This window comes from Sebastes fasciatus, chromosome 13, assembly GCF_043250625.1.
Source record: "Sebastes fasciatus isolate fSebFas1 chromosome 13, fSebFas1.pri, whole genome shotgun sequence".
NCBI lineage: Eukaryota > Metazoa > Chordata > Actinopteri > Perciformes > Sebastidae > Sebastes > Sebastes fasciatus.
Window position 1 is genome coordinate 2613148 of NC_133807.1, and position 23176 is coordinate 2636323.

Consider the following 23176-nt stretch of genomic DNA (forward strand, 5'->3'; position numbering starts at 1 on the left):
CAGCACTGTGTGTCAAGTTGTTCTAGTCATAAATCAGAAATAATCATGAATGAATTATTTAAAATTAAATGTAAAAGTGTGTAAGGGTTTAGAACATTATGATAGAAGTATATGATGTCATCCCCATGCTCTAATATGTCAGAAGTTGTTGCAGCAATTTTCGAGTTGATACCATTTGTTACAAAGATTTTATGCTAAATTTAACAATTTTTTACCACTAAAGAATTGATAAAAAATTATCAATAAGCCCTCCAAAATACCACATTAAGACACCAAGACCTTGACGAACACTATAGAAAAAGCCATGTTTGAATTTGGTAGCAAAAACTTTAAACATTTGGAGATTTCTGCAAGAATTGCATTTTTTGGCGATTGGATGGCGAGCACTTCTGTTCTGGAATCTGCTCAGAAACCCCCTTATTGTCAATCTAGCTAGGAAAGCCATCCATCCTCTGAATGCTCTAGGTCTCTAGTTTGATCCATCCATCCTCTGAATGCTCTAGGTCTCTAGTCTGATCCATCCATCCTCTGAATGCTCTAGGTCTCTAGTTTGTGGTTGTAAAGTTTCATGAGGCTGTGATTATCCTAGAGGTCACCACAGGTCATTATATACAGTGAGGTCAATGAAATGTCTCTTATGGGGACTAACATCATCACACATGAATACAGTTGGGCTCATTGGATCCACCAGTCTCAGCTTTACAGTGAGACCCAATTTATGTGATTCAAGACTGTTTAGGGACCCCAGTATGCAGAAATATTCAAACGCCATTTTAATATAGGCGGAGACTCGTGGGTACCCATAAAACCCATTTTCATTCACATATCTTGAGGTCAGAGGTCAAGGGACCCCTTAGATAATGGACATGCCAGTCTTTCCTCACCAAAATTTAGCCCATCTTTGGAGTGTTATTTAGCCTCCTTCCCGCATAACATGATACCAATGGATTCCTTAGGTTTTCTAGTTTCATATGATATCTGTACCTTCACTCTAGCTCTACAACTGAACCTGCTACAGCCTCTGAGAGATAGTAAAGGTGATGCACAACAGAATGCCGCCAATTTAAGACCAAACAGACGTTAGTATGTAGAATTTATTTGTGCAAAAATATTTTTTGTACATCCTGAACTTTCTGGAAAGTGCATGCACTGTTAAAGATACACCTAAACACTGAATTTAAAACAACATTTTCATAGCAACCATGCAGAAGGAGTCAAATGAATGACGGTGTATAGAATACCAGCTGCTGACTGTGGCTCAGAAATGTCTTCAAGCCAGTTTACCATTTTTCTAAATTTTAAAACTGATTTGTATCAAATGTTTTAGCAGTTGAAATACCATGAACATCTTAACACCTTAAAACAGCACAGTCTGCTGAAGTTACTTCATTATGTAATAATCATGTAGAGCTCTTCATACAGTTAAATAAAGTCATTAATATACCTTTCATTAAGTCATAGAATTTCTGACATTTAATATTCAGTGTCTTTCAATCAGTTGATTAAAATCGAGTGTTCTTTAATTTTCAATGTAAACCATAAAAACATTGTCTAAAAAATTAAATGTCTACTGTATATAGACTCAAATGTCTCCTAGTCTAAGAAGCACAGGCTCTACCTTTGTTCCATGGTAGGTTAGTGTAGACAGTGAAACGAAAGGTATACCTGAACACAGTGATAAAATACCCAGCATTCACTTGTAGAAAATAGATATAGGTTAAAAAAACAACAACTGGGTATGGAGTTAAAACAGCCATAAACCGTGAGGGAAACGGAGAGTCCAGAGTGTGGAGAAATGTCCTCCTACATGTGAGTGTCCTCCTCTTCACCGGGGTCTGCCTTGAGTTTGGCCAGAGCTGCGTGCACCCTGAACAGCGTGCGAGACTCCATCGAGTATTCTTTGTAGTTGTGTCTGCGAGTCAAAACAGTGGAGGGGGTTAAAGTGTGACAGAAAAGAGGCGCCACATCCAAAGTGTTGGTGTTTTATTGTATATTACATTACATTTTTGTGAAGTAATTCTCAACTTAAAGTAGCAATCTGCCCAAATAGTTTGTCTTTTATCCAATGGGAGTCTTCTACAACCCATATTACTACCCCCATCGAGAGTGGATAGCATTTGTGTTTTGGACAGCCCTTCAGACCTATATGTTACAGGCAGAGAGCGACCTCTAGTGTTCCTGTAGTGGCTGTACACAGAGTAACCAGAGAGACAGTGCTCCCTGTACATTGTACTACTATCCTGTCCCAACAGTCCTGTAAGAAATACTTTATCGGTGAATTCATTCTAATTGCAATAAGTAAATACATATAAGAGGCGATAATATAGTGATAAATTATATTTGTATATACCAGGGCTGTCAATCAGTTGACCAATGGATTCCTTAGGTTTTCTAGTTTCTTATGGTACCTCATCTTCACTAGCAAGCTTCAGCTCACCAGCTTTAAAACGGAGCCCGCTACACTCTCCCAAAGATCCATTGCGTTATAGAAATTATTGGGATTAAAACAATTTTACGTTGATGCGTTATTATCGCGTTAACTTCGACAGCCCTAGTATATACATCACATCTACCATACAGCACATTAACTGATTTATACAAGAACAACTGTGTCAATGTACAACTTCAGTAGTAGGAAAAAGAAAAAAAGGACATTTTATAGCGATAGGTAAACGATATGGGAAATACTGGAAGCTGATTTGCTTTCTTGCTTGCTCATGTCTGTGTTATTATTCCAGCAGCTGGTTAGTTTAGCTTAGCATAAAGACTGGACACATGGGGAAACGGCTAGTTTGGATTTGTCCAAAGCTAACGACATCTAAATACTAGCACCTCAAAAGCTCACTGTTTAGCATGTTGCATTTTGTTTGTGATACGTACAAAAACGAAAGTGTAAAGACAACAAGTTGTGGTTTTTCAGGGGGTTTATTGTGCCAAACTATTTCATGGCTGTGGTAGGTGGATTGTGTTACCTTTGGACAGAGCCAGGCTAGCTGTTACCCCCCATTTTCCTATTTTTATGCTAAATTAAGCTAACCCACTGCTGCCTTACCTTTACCACACAGACATGAGAGCGGTATTAATCTTTATCTTAGTTAAGCATGAACACTGGACACATGGGGAAGCGGCTAGTTTGGCTCTGTCCAAAGCTAACGATATCTAAACACTAGCATCTCAAAAGCTCACTATTTAGCATGTTGTATTTTGGTTGTGATACGTACAAAAATGAAAGTGTGAAGACAACAAGTTACGTTTTTTCAGCGTCTCAAAGTGCAGCTGCAGGCTACCGGTAAGATACGCTGCGTTGTCTTTGAAGTGTTGTTGTTGTTTTTTTACTTCGGATGCACACAAGTAGGCGTGGGCAAAGAGAAAAAAGAATACTGGGACAATCGCAGATCCTGCTTTTGATTTCAATGGTTGAAATTGGAAGCTCATTTCGATCAATTTTTGACTGGAATCAAAATCATGACACGCCTAGCATTCAGAACTATGTTTTCATTAGTGCATAATCACCTGAAACTACGATTTGTTGTTTTTGTTAGCTTAGAATGAGCCGTTCATATCTCCATAGGGAGCGGATCCTCTTCACGGAGTCCACACCATGTTGCACTGCCATGTTCCTACAGTAGCCCAGAATGGACAAACCAAACACTGGCTCTAGAGAGACTTTCACATTTTTACTCCAACATGGTTGGAAAAGCGGAGGGGTAATCAGGTGGTTGCAATCTGTAACCTCATCACTAGATGTCACTAAATCCTACACACTGTACCTTTAAGTATTTAGTTTAGTTGCACAAATTTTAAAATACACAAACATAATAAAGATAACAAATAATATACAGTGCAGGAAGAGGCAGAAAACTCACTGAGCTTATTTGAAGCCTCCACCTAAATAATGTTAAAGTTTCACTATGTGATTTATTGCGAAGGCTGTTGTAATGAATGACATTACACAGGGCCTATTTCTTTGGTTATTCGGGTTTTTGCAAAGTACATTAAATTTAGTACTGTTACTCATTACCGCCACTTTATTATACGTGGAGGTACTCATGGTGTCGTTTTTGTTTAGTGTTGGGAAGATTAAACGAGACACGAGAGGAAGCAAATATGTGCTGCTGTGAGGTAGGAAGGCAGCTGAATAAGGGCTTAGATTTCAGCTAACAAAAATATAAATGTATACCCTGACATTAATCCATGCAGGCAGTTTGTGTCCCCAAATGCTGTATGTGCAAGCTTTGCTGGCTGCTGCCACATTTTATAACTCTATTTAAAGTACCGCAAGTCTCTATTAAATGCATATACAGTATTATGGACACAAAAATGACATATTGGACTTTGTCATCTATGTGGCAGTATTTGACTGTGTCTCTGATGTTGTGCGCATCAATGAAGCCGCTATAAAAGGAGTAACTTACTTGGCCTTGTGCAGTAGCTTAATAGCCTCGTCCCTTCTGCCTTGGTCTATGTAGAGCAGACTGAGCTCCACCAGAGAGTTGGGCACCAGGTAGTGGTCAAACTTGATCTTCTTTTCACTGAGCGACACAAGACAGAAGAATTAACTGCGTCTGTCACAGACAGTTACATTGTATACATAGGTTAAAGGGACTATTTGTAACTTTCAGAAATGCTTCTTAACAGCGACACCTGTGGCCGTGAAATCAACGAAAGTCAGCGTCGGGCTCGCGCTTGCTCGCTCTAAATATACCTGAACGAGCATCGCTCAAAACAGTGAGGCGACACACGTCAGCTAAAAGCACAATATCACTCTATATTTCAGCTGCTGGGCAGTAATGTTAGCTGACCAGACGAAGGTCTCTCCATGAACATGATTTAGATCTGATCCTAGTGTTGGCTTTTCCTGCCTAGTGCAGGCTGGCAGCGGGGCTCTGCAGCATGTCTCCCTGCTCTCTCCGCCCGCAGCGGGAGAGAGCAGAGGAGACACCGGCACCCGGTCGGTAACGAGAAGACAACGTAACTCTCTGCACAGCTCCGTCACTTCACAAGACACGGAAAACCTCTGTTGGTCTGGAGGAGCTGCAGCAGTTATTTCTGCACAAACGTCCACTGTGCATTCACTAGATATTCTCAGAGCTACACTAACTCTTCTGCAGTGTGGAGTGAGCGCGCGTTCACATCTAGAGGTGGAGCGAGCTGTTCGAGAACGCGCGCTGTCTGAGTGAAGGCGAGCAGGCAGAGGAGGAGAGGCAGCGGCTACACGCGAACACGCATATGCGAGCGCGCATGTGTGCCGACCCGCTACATTTATACGCTTAAAAAGTTACAAACAGTCCCTTTAAGTCAATGTCATGGAATACTGTACAAGAGGTTTGTTTTCCCACGCGGGAAACAGGACCTACTCTCACAGGACCTACTGGAAAACCTCCTTAGTCATTTCAGTCAATGTCAGTGTGATTTGCTATTGTGAAGACTATTTCTTATATGTCAGACATGAGGAAAAGCTTCAATTCAGACTTTGACAAAAACTAAGCAAACATTAAACTTAAAGAACGGCTCCATTATTTATTTATTTTTTAGGTTTTTATATCATTCTGTAGCTTCACAGTGGTGTTCTATATGTAGTCAAATCCGAACATTCAAATTTTGATCGACGTATGTATGTTTTAGTGTCAAAATGCCATTTTCCCAAGCCCTTCTAAAAACGTTCTCCCACGTGACCTGATGTCGGTTTCAGGACAGGAGCACAGAAGCTAAGCAATGTACTGCTGTTTGGACGCCACGTTAATCTGGATCCAAAAGTCACATAATAACACAAACAAAATAACCGATAGAGGCAGCTGTAGACCAGCAGCTCCTGTGTTCTGAGAGGTAAAATAAGTGTTTTTGTGAATGCAGTCTGATGGCTTTAAAGACGGCGATATAACGGCTTCAGTTCCCCCGTCAGAAAGGGCTGTCTGATGGCGAGGTAAAGCTGTGAAAATATTCTAAATATAGCGTACATTTAAACTGATATTGATTTTTTAGGTGGCTAAAATATTTTTTTTCTGCTGCTCCCGTCCACAGCTGAGGACTCGCCATCAGACAGCCCTTTCTGACGGGGAACTGAAGGCGTTATATCGCTCTCTCCCAAGCCACCAGACTCCATTGACGAAAACAGTAATTTTACCTTGCAGAACATTGAAGTTTACATACAACCCCACTTACAAAAAATCCAAAATTAAAGCCGTTTCACACCAAGCAGGGATTTTCATCCGAAAAATTTGCACTGATATTTATAAAAACTGTTTTTGTGGGTTCTTATGAATGCTTACACACCATTGCGGAACGTTAGTGTGGGGGAAAACATTTTTCGGACTGACCTCAACTACAGCGGATTTCTGCCTGTTTAACTAATGAAATCCTTTGTTCCAATTGATCGCCATCACTCTCCATAATAATTCTGTACCATGCACCATGCATGTGCCATGTACTTCTGTTTGTATTTTTGGAGCCTTGGAACAATGGCTGTTTGTTTTCGAGGTACCTGTCAGGTAACAGGTACTTGTCGGACAAATGGGCTTTTTTTGGTCCAACGGGACATTTTTCAAACTACTGGTATTAATAACAATGGGCCGTCCCCTTCTCAACACCCAATAAAAGACAATATATGGCTTGAGATCGCCCAGCAGCTGCAAGTAATGTAGCTGATGTGCACTTGCTAACGTTATATGTTGGTCAAGGAACGGGGCTAGCCAAAACCGCTAACGTTAGTGTTAGCATCGCATTTGGGGTCCGATTAGTTAATGTGTTGTGTAGTTAACGTTAGCCCCGCAGACATTCTCTCTCTGGATAGATTTTTGTTGTGTGGAGCTGACACTGACACTATCTAGGAGGAAACTCATTGCAAAAATGGAACACGGCAACGCGGATAATTAGGAGCCGGTGTGCATAGGTTTTTTCCCAACGAAACGGCCTTAACCCTTTCATTTATTTACAAAGTGAGCACAGCTAACTCAGATAGTGCTTGCGTTCTCATTATTCTTAACCTTACTGATTAGCTTACTGTGGTAACCTACGTCACTGCTTCTGCTAACGGCTGAGTAGGCGTTTCCATTTGAAAACCCGGAAAAGAACCCAGATGGAGTCGACCTTTAAAGGCCTTTTAAGGATGAGTTTGGAACCGTTTATGATTGAAATTTAAAAAGTTAAGTGGTCTTCTGGCCCCAATTCCACACGACACATGGTCAGCGTGTGTTTATCTATGTTGCCAAAAAGTGCCTCCAGGTTGTTACATGCAGTGCACAAACTGATCACAGAAGATAAACGGTTTGTGGAGTTGCATGCGGTATTTGCTGGGAATAACTTGCTTGTACTTGAATTGAATCCACCGGAGCTCACCTGGACAACACTTTGTTGAAGCACTCCTCAGCAGCCTGGAGGAGACCCTGGTTCTTCAGACACAGACCCTTCAGCAGGTGGATCAAACAGCGGTCATCCACCGAATACTCGTTTTCTGTAGAGGCGGAAGCAGACGTCATCAGCGCAGCAGACATGTGTCAAGTGATCTCATTTAGTCTACAGTTCTACTTTAAAGTGAGCGGGGTTTGTTCTGGCACGTGGGTTTGGGATTAGTTGTATTACCAGGAGACTCCAGCAGGGTGCGCTCTGCCTCCTCCAAAGTCTGCATCATGCCTTCAGTCAGCTCTGGCCGTTTGCTGATCATGCTGAAACCGTTCCACATGTACATCATCTCCTGTAATGAGACAGTGAATACTGTTGGAAGGCTCTGGAAGTCACACATACAGCACATTGTGTGTGTGTGTGTGTGTGTGTGTGTGTGTGTGTGTGTGTGTGTGTGTGTGTGTGCGTGTGTGTGTGTGTGTGTGTGTGAAGCTTTACCAACACTGGCACTGGTAGCCTGATTGGACAGCGAGCCTTGTAGCGTCTGGCTTTACGGATAGCAAACTTCTCAGTCGGGGGAGACTTCCCTGCTATCTTCTGCTTGAAGGTGGGCACTTGTCTAAAGACACAGGAAAATAATAAAGACACATTTGGAAAGAAGGCGTGGGGTTCGGCCTTGCATGAGTTAGTGCAGCGGTTCTCAAACTTTTTTCAATAGTGTACCCACTTTTAAATATTTTTCAGCCAAGCACCCCTGACCAGCGCAAAACGTAACTGAACAAACGTAATCGTCATCGTGATTTGCATTTGTCGCAGCATTTGAAAAATGCGGCAGTTAACGATTGCATTGAAAACTAGAATGGCACTCGGAGAGCGCAGACCTCCGCCAAGGTGCGTGACTTTAAAAACTCTCTCATTCAGCAGCCTTGTTATTTCTGTATAACGTTACACTACGTTGTCTCTCATCCAGTCATCTACCGCCTTTTTTCTTTCTCACCGCGGATGGACCATGGATGTATAAAGAGAACGGGACGTCCAGCAGCTCCCGCACCTCGATGTCTCGCCACACATCCACGCGCATGTGTCATACCCTGTGGTCTTAATGCTCAGGCTGATCAGAATCCTTCAAAATATTCCTGAATTAACACAGTTGAAGCTGCCAAATGCAGGAAGAACAGCTGGCAAAAGAAAAAACTCCCGATGTATGAATGCGTAAATTAACAGATTTATTAATTTAACAGAATACTCAAAAGTCAGATATAGTCGTCTAGATGGGGCAGTGATATTATAAAAATCTTTCAGAAAGGAATAGACGCACAGATTACACTTCATTATGCCCTTTGTTAATGATGTGGCGTGTACGACTATTTCAGCCTTCTTTCAGCTGCGTCCCCGTCTCCGGCGGTGTGAAACAGACTTGAGAGCAAGTGAAAAAATAAATATAAAAACATAATTCAAAGCGGTAAACACCCACAGCATACAGCCAGCTGTCCTTCCTGCATCTGTCAGTTTAAACTGTGTTGTTTTTAGTCTGGATTATGACTGTAACTTCTTCATATGTATGTAATATTATCATACGATCTGCCCGGCGAGCTCTGATTGGTCAGCAGGCGGTGCTTTCATACGAGTTGATCTCTTATCTGGAACATAACCTGCTCCGGAGCAGGATAGCTGTTCTGCATCAGTTACCATGGCGATCTACCCCGGTAAGAAGTGAACAACCGTCGTAGGATGGAAAACCCTTAAATTGCCTCGCAAACCCCAAATCCTGCTTCGTAGTAGAGGCCCCAGAACAGTTAAGTTTGGAGTCGTAAAGATGTTTATGACATCCATGTGTGAGCTTGACAAGAATTATTATTCAAAGCAATTTAATTAAGTATTGGGTATTTTCATAAGTCTCAAAAACATGTCTGCAAGGGATCTTTTAGTATTAATTTAGTAATGTCCTGAAGTGTTATGTTTATATTGTACAAAACTGAAAGCTCTCCCAGAAGACATTGCAGCATTGGCCAGAGATGATCCAGCTCTGATCTACCCCCTAGCAAATACACTCTTTAATCCTCCCGGTTCACACAAAGTACACAGACTATTATGTGGACATTAGGGATGCTCATTTTGAAAAGTTTTCTTAACCGATAACCGACCCTCATTAACCGGTTATTAACCGTTAATCGACAAGATTTGTGCCTCGCGCCAGCTGCAGTGTATGATCACAACAGAAAACTGAGTCCCCAGTTCACCGTCCGGGAGCGTTAACTTAGCAGCTACGATGCTGCGTGTAGTGTCGCGGACATGCAGCCACTTTCCCAGTAAAAGGCTGTTTTCGAAACCGCATACTATACTAGTAGTACGTACTGATTTGGCCAAAATGTAGTATGTAGTATGCAGTATGCGAACAAAAGCAAAATCTCCAGTATGCCAGAAATACCCGGATGACGTACTGATTTGGAAAAATTCTCCAGTATGCATCGGACCAGTCTATCTCGCCTACTGTATCCCACAATGCAAAGCGCCGGAACAGCACAGGCTACGGGTAAAAAACAGCAGCCAAAAGTTGCTCTTTTTTTACGTTTTCTGTAGCCATTTCAACACTAAATTCACTTCTGAACGTTTTTGAGGCGAGAAATCAACTGTGTAGATTATTAATATCGGCAGTTTTACGAAGTTAGATGGCGAATCGAACATTTGTTCCACCGTTGTCGGAGTTTAGAAGCTCCACAGAATACCGTGACAGCCAGCGAGCGCCTGCCCGGGTCGCTGCCAGCAAGCCGGGTAGTCACGCTCAGAGACCGCTATGAGCTGCTGGAGCTCTCTAGAGACCGGTCTGTAGACGAGAGGCTTTGATTTCCTTGTTGACGGATAGTTTGTTTAAATATCACAACACAGATGTCCATTATAAATTAACAGGAACCTGTGTTTATTTGCCTTTTTTCGAGTTAAAAAGCTCCACAATCACCCGCGGGCGTAGCTCGCTGGAGAGCCGGCCAGTGACGCTCACAGAGCGGCTGCAGAGCAGCAGAGTGGCGAGGGAAGATGAGAGGAGAGGAAGAGGAGAGAGAAGAGGAGAGGAGAGAGAAGAGGAGAGGGAAAGAGCAGCTTCTGACGGGGCAGAGAGGTTCCTGATGAGACAACATGACACTTTTTTAACATTTCTCTAATATCTGGAGGGAGATCAGTCCTTTTGCTGTAACTGAAAAAGCAGTTTGAGTAAAGTAAACGTTGTGGATGAATGTTTTATATTTCCCGTCTCTCCTCGTTGATGAACCTGTTTGTCGGACTTCTTTATGAGCTGTCAGAATAAATAGTTTAAACCTGCAGTATCTTATAAAGTAAACAAGCACAACATAAACAACAAAATCAAAGTTGTATTTTTTGATAATATTGTAATAGTGGTACAAGTTAGTTTTTTTGTCCTGTGCTTTAAGAGCTGGTTTGAAGGCTTAAGCCTCGTCTAGCATACTGCTAAATACATCACTTTAACTGTCACATACTGCATACTACTGAGGAACGCAGTATACAGTATGTACTGTATACTGCATACTGCGCTCCTCAGTAGTATGCAGTATGCGGTTTCGAAAACAGCCAAAGTCTCCACCGCACATTCCGACTTCCTGTATCCTGCAACTCCGGCTCCGCCTCTTAAGGTGGGCTGTTAAGGTGGACCAGCTTTTCTCCTTAAAGAGACGAGCCGCTCCTCTGAGCCGCTCAGCTTTTTATTAATTATCAATATTTCTTTTAACCGTTTTAACCGATAGCGTTAATCGGTTAAAATGCTTAATGTCGGTTAACGGTTAATTATGAACATCCCTAGTTGACACTTCACACTCCATCTTGTCTATGCATACACATTGGTAAGTATATCATAAGCCTCAGGACTCGCCGTATGTTCCTGAGATAAATCATGTGTGTGTGTGTGTGTGTGTGTGTGTGTATTTACCTAAAGAGCTCGACTTCGTCCTCCCCAAAAGGCCTGGCCTCGTCTTCACCCAGCATGCTGAGGTAAGCAGCCTTCATGAAAACATACATGGCCTGGCAGAGAGAAACACATAGAAGAGAGATGTTTGACGAGATCGACGCACAGGTTTACATCGAGAGATCATCCGACTAAATCCACTCTGATCTCTCAGAGCCCGTCCCGTGTTCCGTACCTTGGACCAGCGGCTCTCCTGGCTCAGCAGGTCTGCGTAGAAGTACGCCATCTTCCACGCCCGCTTGTAGGTGAAGCACCACATCAGCTCCCAGTAGCACATGTGGTGGAACTGCTTCCACGCCTGCTGGGCCTTGCAGCCATCTTCAAAGAGTGCCACCGCCTGGTGGAACAGTGGCATTCCATCATACAGCACATTAATAAGGATATGGAAGAGCGACACTGCGTTGGAGGTATGTTGTGTTTTAAAGGGGACATATCGTGCTCATTTTCAGGTTCATACTTGTATTTAGGGTTTCTACTAAAACATGTTAATATACTTTAATGTTCAAAAAACACATTATTTTTCTCATCCTGTCTGTCTAAATATACCTGTATTCACCCTCTGTCTGAAACACTCCGTTTTAGCGCCTGTCGAGCCCAGTGTGCTCTGATTGGCTTTAGAGAAAAACATGGTGCACCTTTGCAAAGGTCAGTAAAGTGACTGGGTTGTCCTGTTTCACAGTTTGTGGGTTGGTAGGCACTCCAGATACCCAAATGTATGTGCACAAGCACTGAAAAAGGGAGTTTTTCATTATATAAATGTTAATATTGGCCACTGGTCCTCTATAGCTCAGGGGGCGAAAACATGGCGTCAATATTACCAGAAGTGATTCATGCTTCTTTCGCTCCCAAGAAGGTATGCAATCATTTACAATTATTTACATTTTGTGAGAAGAACATGCTCTATTAAAACCATTAAATATATATGTAATAAAACATGAATCATTCTTTCAAGCCATGTTACTGATACATTTTGTGAAATACAGAGGTTTTGTGTTTCTTTGATATGATATGATATGATGAGGTGAAGTAATATTGTTAATATTATAATTTTCTTTATTCTGTTTTATATATTTATATATATGTACATATACATATATAGATACAGTACATACTGTATATACATACACATATACATTAACACACACACATATATATACATACATACATACATACATACACACATACAGTATATACATACAGTATACTGTATATGTATACATATATACATACTGTATATACACGTTTTTTGACATTAATTTTGTTAATAAGGAAAAGAAGCATTGCAATACCATGTTTTGTTATCTTTGAAAATTATGCTTCTAGGGATGATAATTTCGAAAAAAATTCGTAACCGATAACGACCCTCGTTAACCGATTATTAACCGTTAACCAACAAGTTAATGTGTACCAGCTGCAGGAGCACAACAGATATTGGTTGACGGGAGTCTCCAGTTCACCATCTGGGAGCGTTAACTTAGCAGCTACGATGCTGCGTGTAGTGTCGCAGACATGCAGCCACTTTCCCAGTAAAAGTCTCCACCGCACATTTAGTTTAGTTCAGCAGGTTGTCAGCTGTGTGTCTGCCCGGAGTAACTTTAGCGAGTGACCAACAAACAGTGTGTGTATTTGTGCTACGTTAGCAGCTCTAGCATTGCCGGAGGCTTCATGCTCGCCACCGCACACGTAGTCTGAGTAACTTTAGCGAGTTTCCAACAGACTGTGTGTGTGTGTCGGCGGTGAGTGTGAGGTTGTTGGTGGTGTTCTAGCTGTGATCGTAGATGTAGCAGTGTGTGTACAGTTTATTTGTCGGTGAATAAATGCTATGAAACTACAACTCCTCCACTCCGCTCCAGCGAGCCAGAGACCGGAGCCAGCTTCCTGTATCCTGCAGCTCTGGCTCCGCCTCTTAAGGTGGGCTGTTAAGGTGGACCAGCTTTTCTCCTTAAAGAGACGAGCTGCTCCTCTGAGCCGCTCAGCTTTTGACTTAATTATTAACATTTCTTTTAACCGTTTTAACCGATAGCGTTAATCGGTTAAAATGCTTAATGTCGGTTAGCGGTTAAACAGTTAGTTATGGACATCCCTAGATGCTTCAAAATAAGAAAAAACATTTGAAACATTCTTTGAAAACACACCTCATCAATGTTCCCCTTGATCTCTTCAGTCCTGCCTGCAAAGAAGAGGAAGATTGCTCCCTGGACAGAAGAGAGAAAAAAAGACTGCTCAGTATTACATGCCAATCGGCTGTGTGTTAAATTCTCATCTATCTGCTCGGCAGACCTGTTGTACAGCAATTACTCTTGACTGTGTTTAACCAAGACATTTCAATTCTGCTTTCGTACACACTGTGTCACAGCTCTGAGTTTGTTCTCTGGGATGGGCAGGCATGTAGTTAAAAGGTGGAGTGGGAACAGGGATTGTGAACTTACAAGAATGTGAGTCAGGTGGAGTGGTAGGAGTGATAGCATGAAAAGGTGAGTGAGTGCATGTAAAATGCAGGAAAGATGGTGTACAATAAGGATTCAGGGTGCAGAAGGGACTGCGTGAGCGGAAGGTGGAGTGAGTATCAGATGAAAGTAATCAGGGTGGGGATGATTCGGAGCGTGTGACCAGACGATAGAAAGAAAAGAGAAACAGTGTGAGTGGAAGGAGGGATTTGAAAGAAAGAGCTGACATACAGACACAATGAACGTTCAAAAATAGAACTTGCACCAATCAAGCTGATTGCTGAGATATGGGAACACGGTGACATCGTTGAAACGAGGTCCGACGGGGCGAGAGAACAATGGTGTTAATCCAGATGATCTGAACCACTTTAATAATCCCTCATTATTGCACAAGGAAACTGTATGCAAGCAAAAAAATGACACATAAGGTAGGTCAAAGTTGTACCAGGAAGTTGACCAGTCGGACTTTGCGATGTCGCCACGTTCCGGAAACTCAGCATTACTTAGGTGAGTACAATGTAATCAATAACCGTCATTAACGGACAGAAATAATGGCCCAAACTACAAAAATAAGATCAACATAAGTTAAAAAAAAAGTAAATAAATACTCTTTAATAGAGTACTTCAGTAATGTAAATTTGGGGTACTTGTAAGAGATACATTAAAAAAAGAATGGTCAAAACAGATGAAGCAGAGCTGCGATATCCTGACATTTACTCCCTAGTCGGCCTATGGGTGAAGCTCCAAAAACACTGGATCCTACAATTCCCATCATGCAACTCAAAAGCATTTTTTCATTGGAGCCATAGAATGAGGTTACATTGGGATACTCTATCATTTGCCAGAGGGTTAAGAGCAGAAAATATCCCAATTGTTCTAGTAGATATACTGGGAAAGAAAAGTTCGGAAACTTGTGTTTGGTCGATTATTTCTCTGTTGTTACAATGCTAATTGGCATTGAATTTTATTTTAGAGAGTTCAATCATCCAATCCACCAAACAACTAAAAACAAGAGTCAATACCAACAGGAGAATACACTGTTTACCATCGGCAGAGCATTTTGGCAAATTTTTCTTGGGCGCTCCCCACATAATCAGCTGTGCTGCTCATCCCACAAATGCATGATCCTTACAAGTTGGACATCATTGTGAAGGTAAATAAACAGGCTTTCCAACGATGTAGAATACAATGACAATTAGTAGAGAAATAATCCACCGAACACAAGTTTACTAACTTTTTTTCCCCAGTTTAGTTGCTACATTAGCTGACGAGCTAACAGCTAACACAATAGTGTTAAAAAATAAGAGTTAAATAAAACTGGTTGCTGACACACGGCTATCTATGATATCTTGATCCATTTTGGACTCTTTTGCTCTTATCCCCTTCGATAGCTCAGTTGGTAGAGCGGAGGACTGTAGAGTGAATACATAGAAATCCTTAGGTCGCTGGTTCAAATCCGGCTCGAAGGAGGTAGCTTTTGGGTTGGCAGTAGCTCAGTCCATAGGGAGGGTCGCCGGTTCAAGTCCCTGCATGGAAGTACTGAGTGTGAACTGGTCGCTGGAGAGATGCCAGTTTGCCTCTTGGACACATCTGAGGTGCCCTTGAGCAAGGCACCAAACCTTGCCTGTCAGGGGCAGCCCCCTCGCTCTGACATCTCTCCATTAATGCATGTATATAGGTCCTGTTTGTGCATGTGTTTGTATTTCAGGCCTGTATTTCAGGCCTGTGTGTACTATGTAAATATAACATAGTGGAAAAAATGAATTTCCCCTCAGGGATTAATAAAGTGCCTTTCTTCTACTTCTTCTTCCTTCCTTCTTTCTTCATTCCCTTAAAGGTCAACAATGTCAAGACGGCTTGCTATTGGTCAACAGTGCAGACTGCCACGTCATAGTTGCTGCAAAATGTTTCCGTTTTTAAATATGTGTTGCAAGATTTTGCCAACTTCTATTACTGTCATTTGTTAAAAACTAGGGCTGTCAAAGTTAACGCGATGATAGCGTGTTAATGCCAGACACACAGTTTTCAAGCTACAGAGAAGATACTGGTATCATATGAAACTAAAAAACATAAGGAATGTATCGGTACCAACCATGTCATACTAGCTTGTCGTGAAGGTGGTAAATAAATAACGCTCCAAACGTATGCTAAATTTTGGCGAGGAAAAACCGTCATGGTCATTTTCAAAGGGGTCCCTTGACCTCTGACCTCCAGATATGTGAATGTAAATGGGTTCTATGGGTACCCACAAGTCTCCCCTTTATGCCCACTTTATGATAATCACATGCAGTTTGGGGGCAAGTCATAGTCAAGTCAGCACACTGACACACTGACAACTGTTGTTGCCTGTTGGGCTGCAGTTTACCATGTTATGATTGGAGCATATTGTTTTATGCTAAATGCAGTACCTGTGAGGGTTTCTGGACAATATATGTCATTGTTTTGTGTTGTTAATTAATTTCCAATAATAAATATATACATACATTTGCATAAAGCAGCATATTTGCCCACTCCCATGTTGATAAGAGTATTAAACTTTGTTTAAGGTACATTTTGAACAGATAAAAATTGTATATTAAATTGTAAAATAAAATTATTTTACATATTTTAATCGCTTGACAGCCCTATTCAAAACATAATACCCAACCAAAACTGCTTACATTTAAACATACGTTTGTGTGATGACAAGTTCTTTTGAAAAATACATTTGTTAGAGATAATGAGTAGCTACTCTTATGATATCTGTCTGTGAGGCCACATTTGCAGCTGAATAGCACACATCAGTGTTAACACCTTCATTACCAGTTTGTTCCTAGAAAGTGATTTATCCTGTAAACAGATGAACCTTATTGTCACTCACCCGTGGGTAGCGGAGACGGAAAGGTTTCAGCAGCCTTTCAGCTTCAGTCACCTCTCCCTCGCCTGTACCTGAGAGGATAGAACAGAGACATGATATGGCATGAAATGTGATATGACAGGATATATTGTACAGAAATGTTCAGTGTCAGGTTATCACACAATCAAGAGTGGACAGAGTACATCACTACCTAGTATGAACGTGAGAAAGGTGTAGTAGCAGAGCAGCAGCAGAGCGCACAGCATGGAGCGCAGATTCATCCCTGTTGCACCATCATTCAGCAGAGACAGACCGTATTCCTAAAACAAGATCACACGTGTAGTACTGTAAACATTTATGAGTGTGTCAGTGAACGAGTGAATGCGTAACGTAGGAAATTTATATATCACACCTTGTCTCCAGAGAAGCCCGCAAACTCCAAAACTTTGAGTATCCGTGGAGGAAATAGAGAGAGTGTCTGTGAATAAAGGAAGACCTGATAAACTGGATGGGACAAACACACGATTACCCACAACATATAGTCGATGGTGTTTATACAAAGATACTTTTGTGACGTACCAGATTAAATGCCCCTATTCCAAATGATATTCCTCCCTCTAAGTGAACGTGGCTGGGTCCTTTGAGACAGTTGTGAGATTTTATGAAGGAATGCAGTTCTCTGGATGAAAAAAAGGCATTTATGTCAATTGTTTAATAACACAGCTCAGCATAATAACCCAATGGTGTAAAACATAATGACATGTGACTAAGCAAAAAATAAATAAATAATAATTTAAAGGGGTACTCCAGCGATTTAATGTTGTACTTCCACAAGGTTAGGAATCTTTTGAGATACAAATAAATAAAAGAATGATCAAAATCTGTGCAACAGAGGCCAAGATATCCTGACTTTTAGTCCCTTGTATAGCCCAAGCTCCAAAAAACACCTACATTTCCCATAATGCAACTCAATGCCATCTTTTTTAGAACCTCCCTTCCTGATACTCCGTACAACGTCACATCAGGGCCATTGTAGGTATAAACCCCCCCCCGCCCCCCAAAAAAAAACAGAGCTGGGAAGGGGGGTAATATTCCGTCACAAATTTACGAAACTTTTCTCTGAGATTAAAAAATCATAAATTTGCGAGAAAAAACTCAGAAATTATCCGGGATTAAAGTCACAAATTTACGAGAAAAGTCAAAGAACCACATCGCCTCACTTTGCAAGGTTGGACCAAAATATATTAACTATATTAGTATTTATTTATATTCATGAAAGAACATGAAAGACAACATGTGTATGTATCTTTCAGGACCTTTGCCTTGCTCAGAAGCTTTCCGTCAGAGAGGACATCGGAAACAGCAATCTTTAGGATATATCTGATAACCCATTGGCAAAATAAATCATACAATAGGTCTAACATGAGGATAAAGTACAATGCATACCAGCGTCAGCATTATGTTCATAAAATAACACCAAAAGAACATGAAAGAAAACAAGTATATGTTTAGGTTCTTTCAGGACCTTCACCTCGCTCAGAGGCCATCCTTACCATAATGACACTAGGTGAAACAAAATTTAGATGGTGGCTGTTGTACCAATGGTTTTGCAAAATTTCAGAGTTTTTTCTCGCAAATTTATGACTTTATAACCTCAGAGAATATTCACATTTTTTTCTCATAAATTTGCGAGTTTTTCCCTGTCAATTTATGACTTTAGTCCCACCCAAGTTTTTTTTCCACCTCCCCTCCCCCGGCGGCATTTTTTTTTTGGAAACCTACAGTGGCCCTTATACGCCGTTATACTCCACACTCCCAGTTTGAAATGGAGACTTTCTATGATTAAATTGAGTTTCCAAATCCAAACTGAGATAACCCTGATGACATCACTATGACATCATTAGGGTTATTCTTTAGAAAGTGGAGTGCTCCTTTAATAATAACCTTACAAATGTGTTTTGCGACGGCATTAAATAGTCAGATAATGTATACAGCCTTGGCGCTCATTACTTACTTGTAAATTAGGTAACTGTTTCGTACTTTGATTCCTCCTTTGATAAAACTCACCATGTTCTCATCCTGCAAAAAAATTTAAATAAATAAATAAATAAGAGGGTATGAATGAATTTGAATTGAGGTGCTTGGATTAGACTTCATTCCACAAATAGAAGATGACCTAAGTGGAATTTTCACGCCATATATTCACTACACACTATCTAAATGATACACAGTCTTGAAAACCTGGATAATGTGGAAACTGGGGTGTAATGTCACATACATACAAACATATCAGGATATAAAGTTCATTTCTGTGTTTTAAAAAAGAAGTTTAGACTACTGCACCTGTAGGAAGGTGAGAGCAGCTCTTTGGAGTTGGCACTCTGCGTAACACACTTCAGCATGAAGCTGCACTGCAAAAACACATCCATAAACACATACACATTTAGTAATAAATAACATTAAATGATCATAGTCAACAAGCAATAAAGCATCAGATCCAGCCAGATGTTACTATACGGTTGATCTATCAGACAAGAGCTTCCAGACTTAATCTTCCATTCGTTTTTGTCTTCCACCTGACTATGCATCGCATTTGATGAGTAGATTTAAGGGTATAATGACTTGCACACACACACACATTTGCAAAAGTGTTGCAAAAATAGCATGCCAACACACTAAACTGAGATGGTGAACACGGAAAACATTAAACACCCATATGTTAGCATTGTCATTGTGAGCATGTTAGCATGCTAACTCACTAACCCAAGATGGTGAACATGGTAAACAATATACTGCACCTGCAAAACATCTTTATGTTAGCATTGTCGTTGTGAGCGTGTCAGCATGCTAATGCTAGTATTTAGCTTAAAACAGCGCTGTGCCTAAGTACAGCTTCACAGAGCAGTTTTCTCTATGGACGTTGAATGTCAGTGAACAACTGTAAGACTGCAAAAAAAGTCCTTACTGTTGATAAGGAGAAGTTGTCAACACCAAGTTAAGTAGCATGTACCTTTTTAGATACTGTAGGTTAAACAAATTTGCTATCAAACTGCATTGGAAATGTACTGGATATATGACATAATGAACACTCGGTACACGAACACGTCGCCATTGAAATAAGGAAAATTCAACGTAAATTATAAATTTTTTCCGTAACATTTACTAATTTTGGATGGACTTTCCTTAAAAAAAGAAAAAAGAAGAGAGACATTCAAGCCTTTTACCTTCAGTGAGTGATTCCCCGACTGACTTGTTAGCCAAAATTGGGGACTTCCGTCGAAACCTGAAACACCAAAAAAAAAGAAATGGTGTTACTACTCCTGCAAAGCACATATTTGCTGACAACAAGCATGCACTAATTACATCAGGTGTCCCTTTTTCGCTATCTTAGTAGCCGCTATTGGCTTCTCTCATGCAAACATAGTCAAATTGGCCATGTAAATGCACTCATGTAAATTTGCCTCTTATGGCTCACGGACTGGGGAAGAAGAGTTAGCAGCACTTTAGAGAATAATCCCAATCTATGAAATGAGTAAAATGATAATCTGTTTAAACCTGGAGAAAATAATCTACATTCACGAGACATCCTGACCTCTGGCAGACCTCCTGTGCACTCTTCATGGTATTCCCCGCGTTGCTGATGTCATCGGGCTGGAAAGTCATCATGGCCTGCATTTCCAGCACTGTGGCGTAGATAAGAGCGTGGTACATACTCTCATTCACTCTACATAGGAGACATGGAGTCGCAGGATCAACATTGTACACATCATCATACTGTGAGCAAACAGAGGCAATGTAAAGAGGATAGCTACTGTATGACCTACGCATTTTCCTGTTGAGAAATGATAAGAGTAAATATGTGGTTCTCTTTATTCTTCCTATCTCCTCTGCCGTCCCAGTCTGTCTTGTGTCTATTGTTTATTTTGCAGGGCTGCCATTCTGTTGGCTGTTGAATCTGTTAGACCTTGGGCGTCAGCTTCAGCAAACACCTCATATCCTGGAGAATTAACCCCGGGCCACCCTTGTGTCTTGGCTAACAGGAAGTACACTACTTCACAGTTCACACCGCAGAAGTTTATTAATATCACACAAGACCAAATACAGCTGACATTATCGTAATTGCGCTAAAACTTAGAATACAGTACATTTCAACCTGATCCTCAGCTGGTTCAAACCTCTGTGGAGCCAAACATGACTCATGGATTATTCGGTTACCTTGGCCGCAGCCTCTCCAGGCTCTCACTGAAGTGGTTGTTAAGGAAGAGATCCAAGGCCTCCATACACTCATCCAGGCACTCCTTCAGAGTCATCTGTGAGGAGCTGCTGCAAAAACACAGACACGGATGAATACAAAGCAAATGCGTAGTATAGGGGGTAGAGGGGAAGTCAGCAGCAGCACGGTGCGCACTGATAAAAACAGGATCCATGTGTGGTGCAGGTAAGAGGTTCACAGGTTCATTGAAAGGGGAACTACGCCCATTTTCAAAATTCATACATGTTATTCCTATGTTCTAAGACAGTCGAAAAATATTAGCAAATATGAAAAACTCTCTCCCAAATCCTAAAACTAGAGTGCTAAAACTGAGAACAAGAGAATAAAGCTCATTTGGGTATAAAAAAGAAAACAAACATTCAATGTCAGCATTTTCATTGTCTATGGAGCAGCTCCAGAATTTAGGTCTTTAAAGGGGAACACCATCTAAATTAAGAATTCCAATATGTTATTACCATGGCCGAGGAAAGTTCAATCAATGTATGTGCAACTCTCTCTCAAAGCCAGAAACCAGAGAAGTTAGTCTCAAACTTGTGATGTCATAGGGTATAAAGTCTGGAGCTGCCCCATAGACAATAAATGGGAGACACTGAATGTTTGTTTTCTTTTTTTATAACAAATTAGGGGTGGGCAATATGGAGAAAATCAGATATCACGATATGTTTGACCAAATACATCGATATCAATATTGTGACGATATTGTAAGGTTGACATCGGTGCTTTTACAAAATATTTACACAATGAGATTTTTGATAAATAAATATCAGTAAATGTTGATAGAATTAATTTAACGTGTAATACATGTTAATATATATATATATATATTGTCTAAGTGGGTAAAAGCTAGTAATAGAACAGCTAGAACAGTCTGGTAAGTTCAGAAAATGACATCACTTTCCTGTAATGCAGCCTTTAAAACCAGGAAAAGACAACACTTACGCCATATCACCATATTCAAAATCTCAAACGATATCTAGTCTCATATCACAATATCAATATAACATCTATGTATTGCCCAGCCCTAACCCAGATGAGCTTTATTCTATTGTAGTGTTCTCAGTTGTGAAACAGAAAATGTCCCCATACACCAGCTGCCCTCAGTATCAACATCTTTCCCAATTCATTGTCTATTGAGCTGTGACATCACACATTGGAGTTTTAGCACTCTAGTTTTTGGATTTGGGAGAGAGTTGTTCATGTTTGTAATGGTAATATTTTTGAGACTGTCTTAGACCACATAGGAATAACATGAATTTTGAAAATGGCCACTTTAAAGTTGCCAAAGTAAACCGTCTTTCCACTAAACACATGAACACATCATCACCCAACACGCTGCAACACCTGTGTTATGCCATAAATATATTAATCATCAATCATATTGAATTATGATATTATAATTATTCTAATATTATCATAAAAAACAAGTGTCATCAGTCCAGCTGTTTACCAAGACCCTGCTGCTGTCTGGAGTTGGAACTACTTTGTGACAAGAATGAAGTACGTCGACAGACGACAAGGAAACGAGGACTAAACTAGTGTTTCCTTGTGCAGCGGAGGGTGACTTTAATATATTAGTCTAATAGTTCCTGTACAGCTTGTTTTTCACAGTTATCCTATTACTGCTGATATACAGGCAGCGAAGAAACGGCCAAGATATCAGAACTTTAGGAAAAGCCTAACTTGTGTAGAGTCAGTGAATGTTATAGTTGGCTGTATACTCACTTTCCCGCAGCATTTGCGTGTTTCCTACTGGACATGTTGTCTCTCCGAGCAGGACGCTTGTCCCAACACCTGTTAGGAGCTCAGCAGTTCTCACAGAAAATGAAGATGCATTCACCGCGTCACCACACCGTGAAACCGAGCTGTCACTCTACACCAGCCGCATAGAAGTTTACCGTGATTTACCTGTTGGTTAAATGACCGTAAAGCGCTCCAAGTTAGAGGCATGTGTGTGTTCACCTGTGAGGATCCAGCAGTGTGTGTGTGTGTGTGTGTGAGAGAGAGAGAGAGAGAGAGCGCGCAGCGGAGGAGCATCTCACTCCGCCCCTCTGTGTGACGTCACTGCCACGCACTCATTAGACAGCCTGGATGAGGTGCAGCAGCTCCCTGCTAAACGCTCAGACTTCTTATTATTACATGGCTTAGTTTCTTCAATTCATTGTCAAACTTCAAGACTGACAATGTTTAGTAGCAGTAAATTATTATTTGGCTGTGACAGTGATGCAAGACCTAGTCAGATATTTATCTTTTTTTTAAGTTATTTTTTTGGGGGCATTTTTTCATTTTTATTGACAGGACAGTGGATAGAG

At 40.9% G+C, this 23176-nt stretch overlaps 1 protein-coding gene and 1 non-coding gene across 3 annotated transcripts; one reads left to right on the forward strand and one right to left on the reverse strand.

The window, feature by feature from the left end:
• Positions 1 to 1080: 1080 nt before the first annotated feature.
• On the reverse strand, positions 1081 to 22846 carry LOC141779977 (tetratricopeptide repeat protein 39A). Of its 2 annotated transcripts, none has more exons than XM_074655017.1 (18): positions 22590 to 22846; positions 20810 to 20914; positions 20187 to 20318; positions 19819 to 19877; positions 18938 to 19005; positions 18609 to 18673; positions 17174 to 17273; positions 17007 to 17072; positions 16806 to 16914; positions 16619 to 16686; positions 13447 to 13506; positions 11487 to 11648; positions 11276 to 11367; positions 7837 to 7957; positions 7579 to 7690; positions 7336 to 7450; positions 4416 to 4532; positions 1081 to 1912 (listed from the first exon to the last, which is right to left on the reverse strand). In XM_074655017.1, exons 1-18 carry the CDS (start codon positions 22622 to 22624, stop codon positions 1804 to 1806), a joined length of 1695 nt encoding a protein of 564 aa, XP_074511118.1. In that variant the 5' UTR covers positions 22625 to 22846; the 3' UTR covers positions 1081 to 1803. The 2 variants fall into 2 exon arrangements, with proteins under 2 accessions (XP_074511118.1, XP_074511117.1); XM_074655016.1 differs by having other exon boundaries at positions 20810 to 20917.
• trnay-gua (transfer RNA tyrosine (anticodon GUA)) lies at positions 15140 to 15227 on the forward strand. Its single transcript is given in 2 exon segments — positions 15140 to 15176; positions 15192 to 15227. It is a non-coding gene; the product is annotated as a tRNA-Tyr (tRNA).
• Positions 22847 to 23176: the final 330 nt, after the last annotated feature.

What these genes read in the sequence shown, in the direction of transcription:
- LOC141779977 (XM_074655016.1), bottom strand. Translation starts at nt 22,624, where the DNA reads ATGTCCAGTAGGAAACACGCAAATGCTGCGGGAAA. An exon ending in TCAAGGGGAACATTGATGAG is followed by an intron (nt 11,649 to 13,446) that starts GTGTGTTTTCAA and finishes CTGTTCCACCAG; the next exon opens with GCGGTGGCACTCTTTGAAGA. An exon ending in AAGCTACTGCACAAGGCCAA is followed by an intron (nt 1,913 to 4,415) that starts GTAAGTTACTCC and finishes TTTGACTCGCAG; the next exon opens with ACACAACTACAAAGAATACT.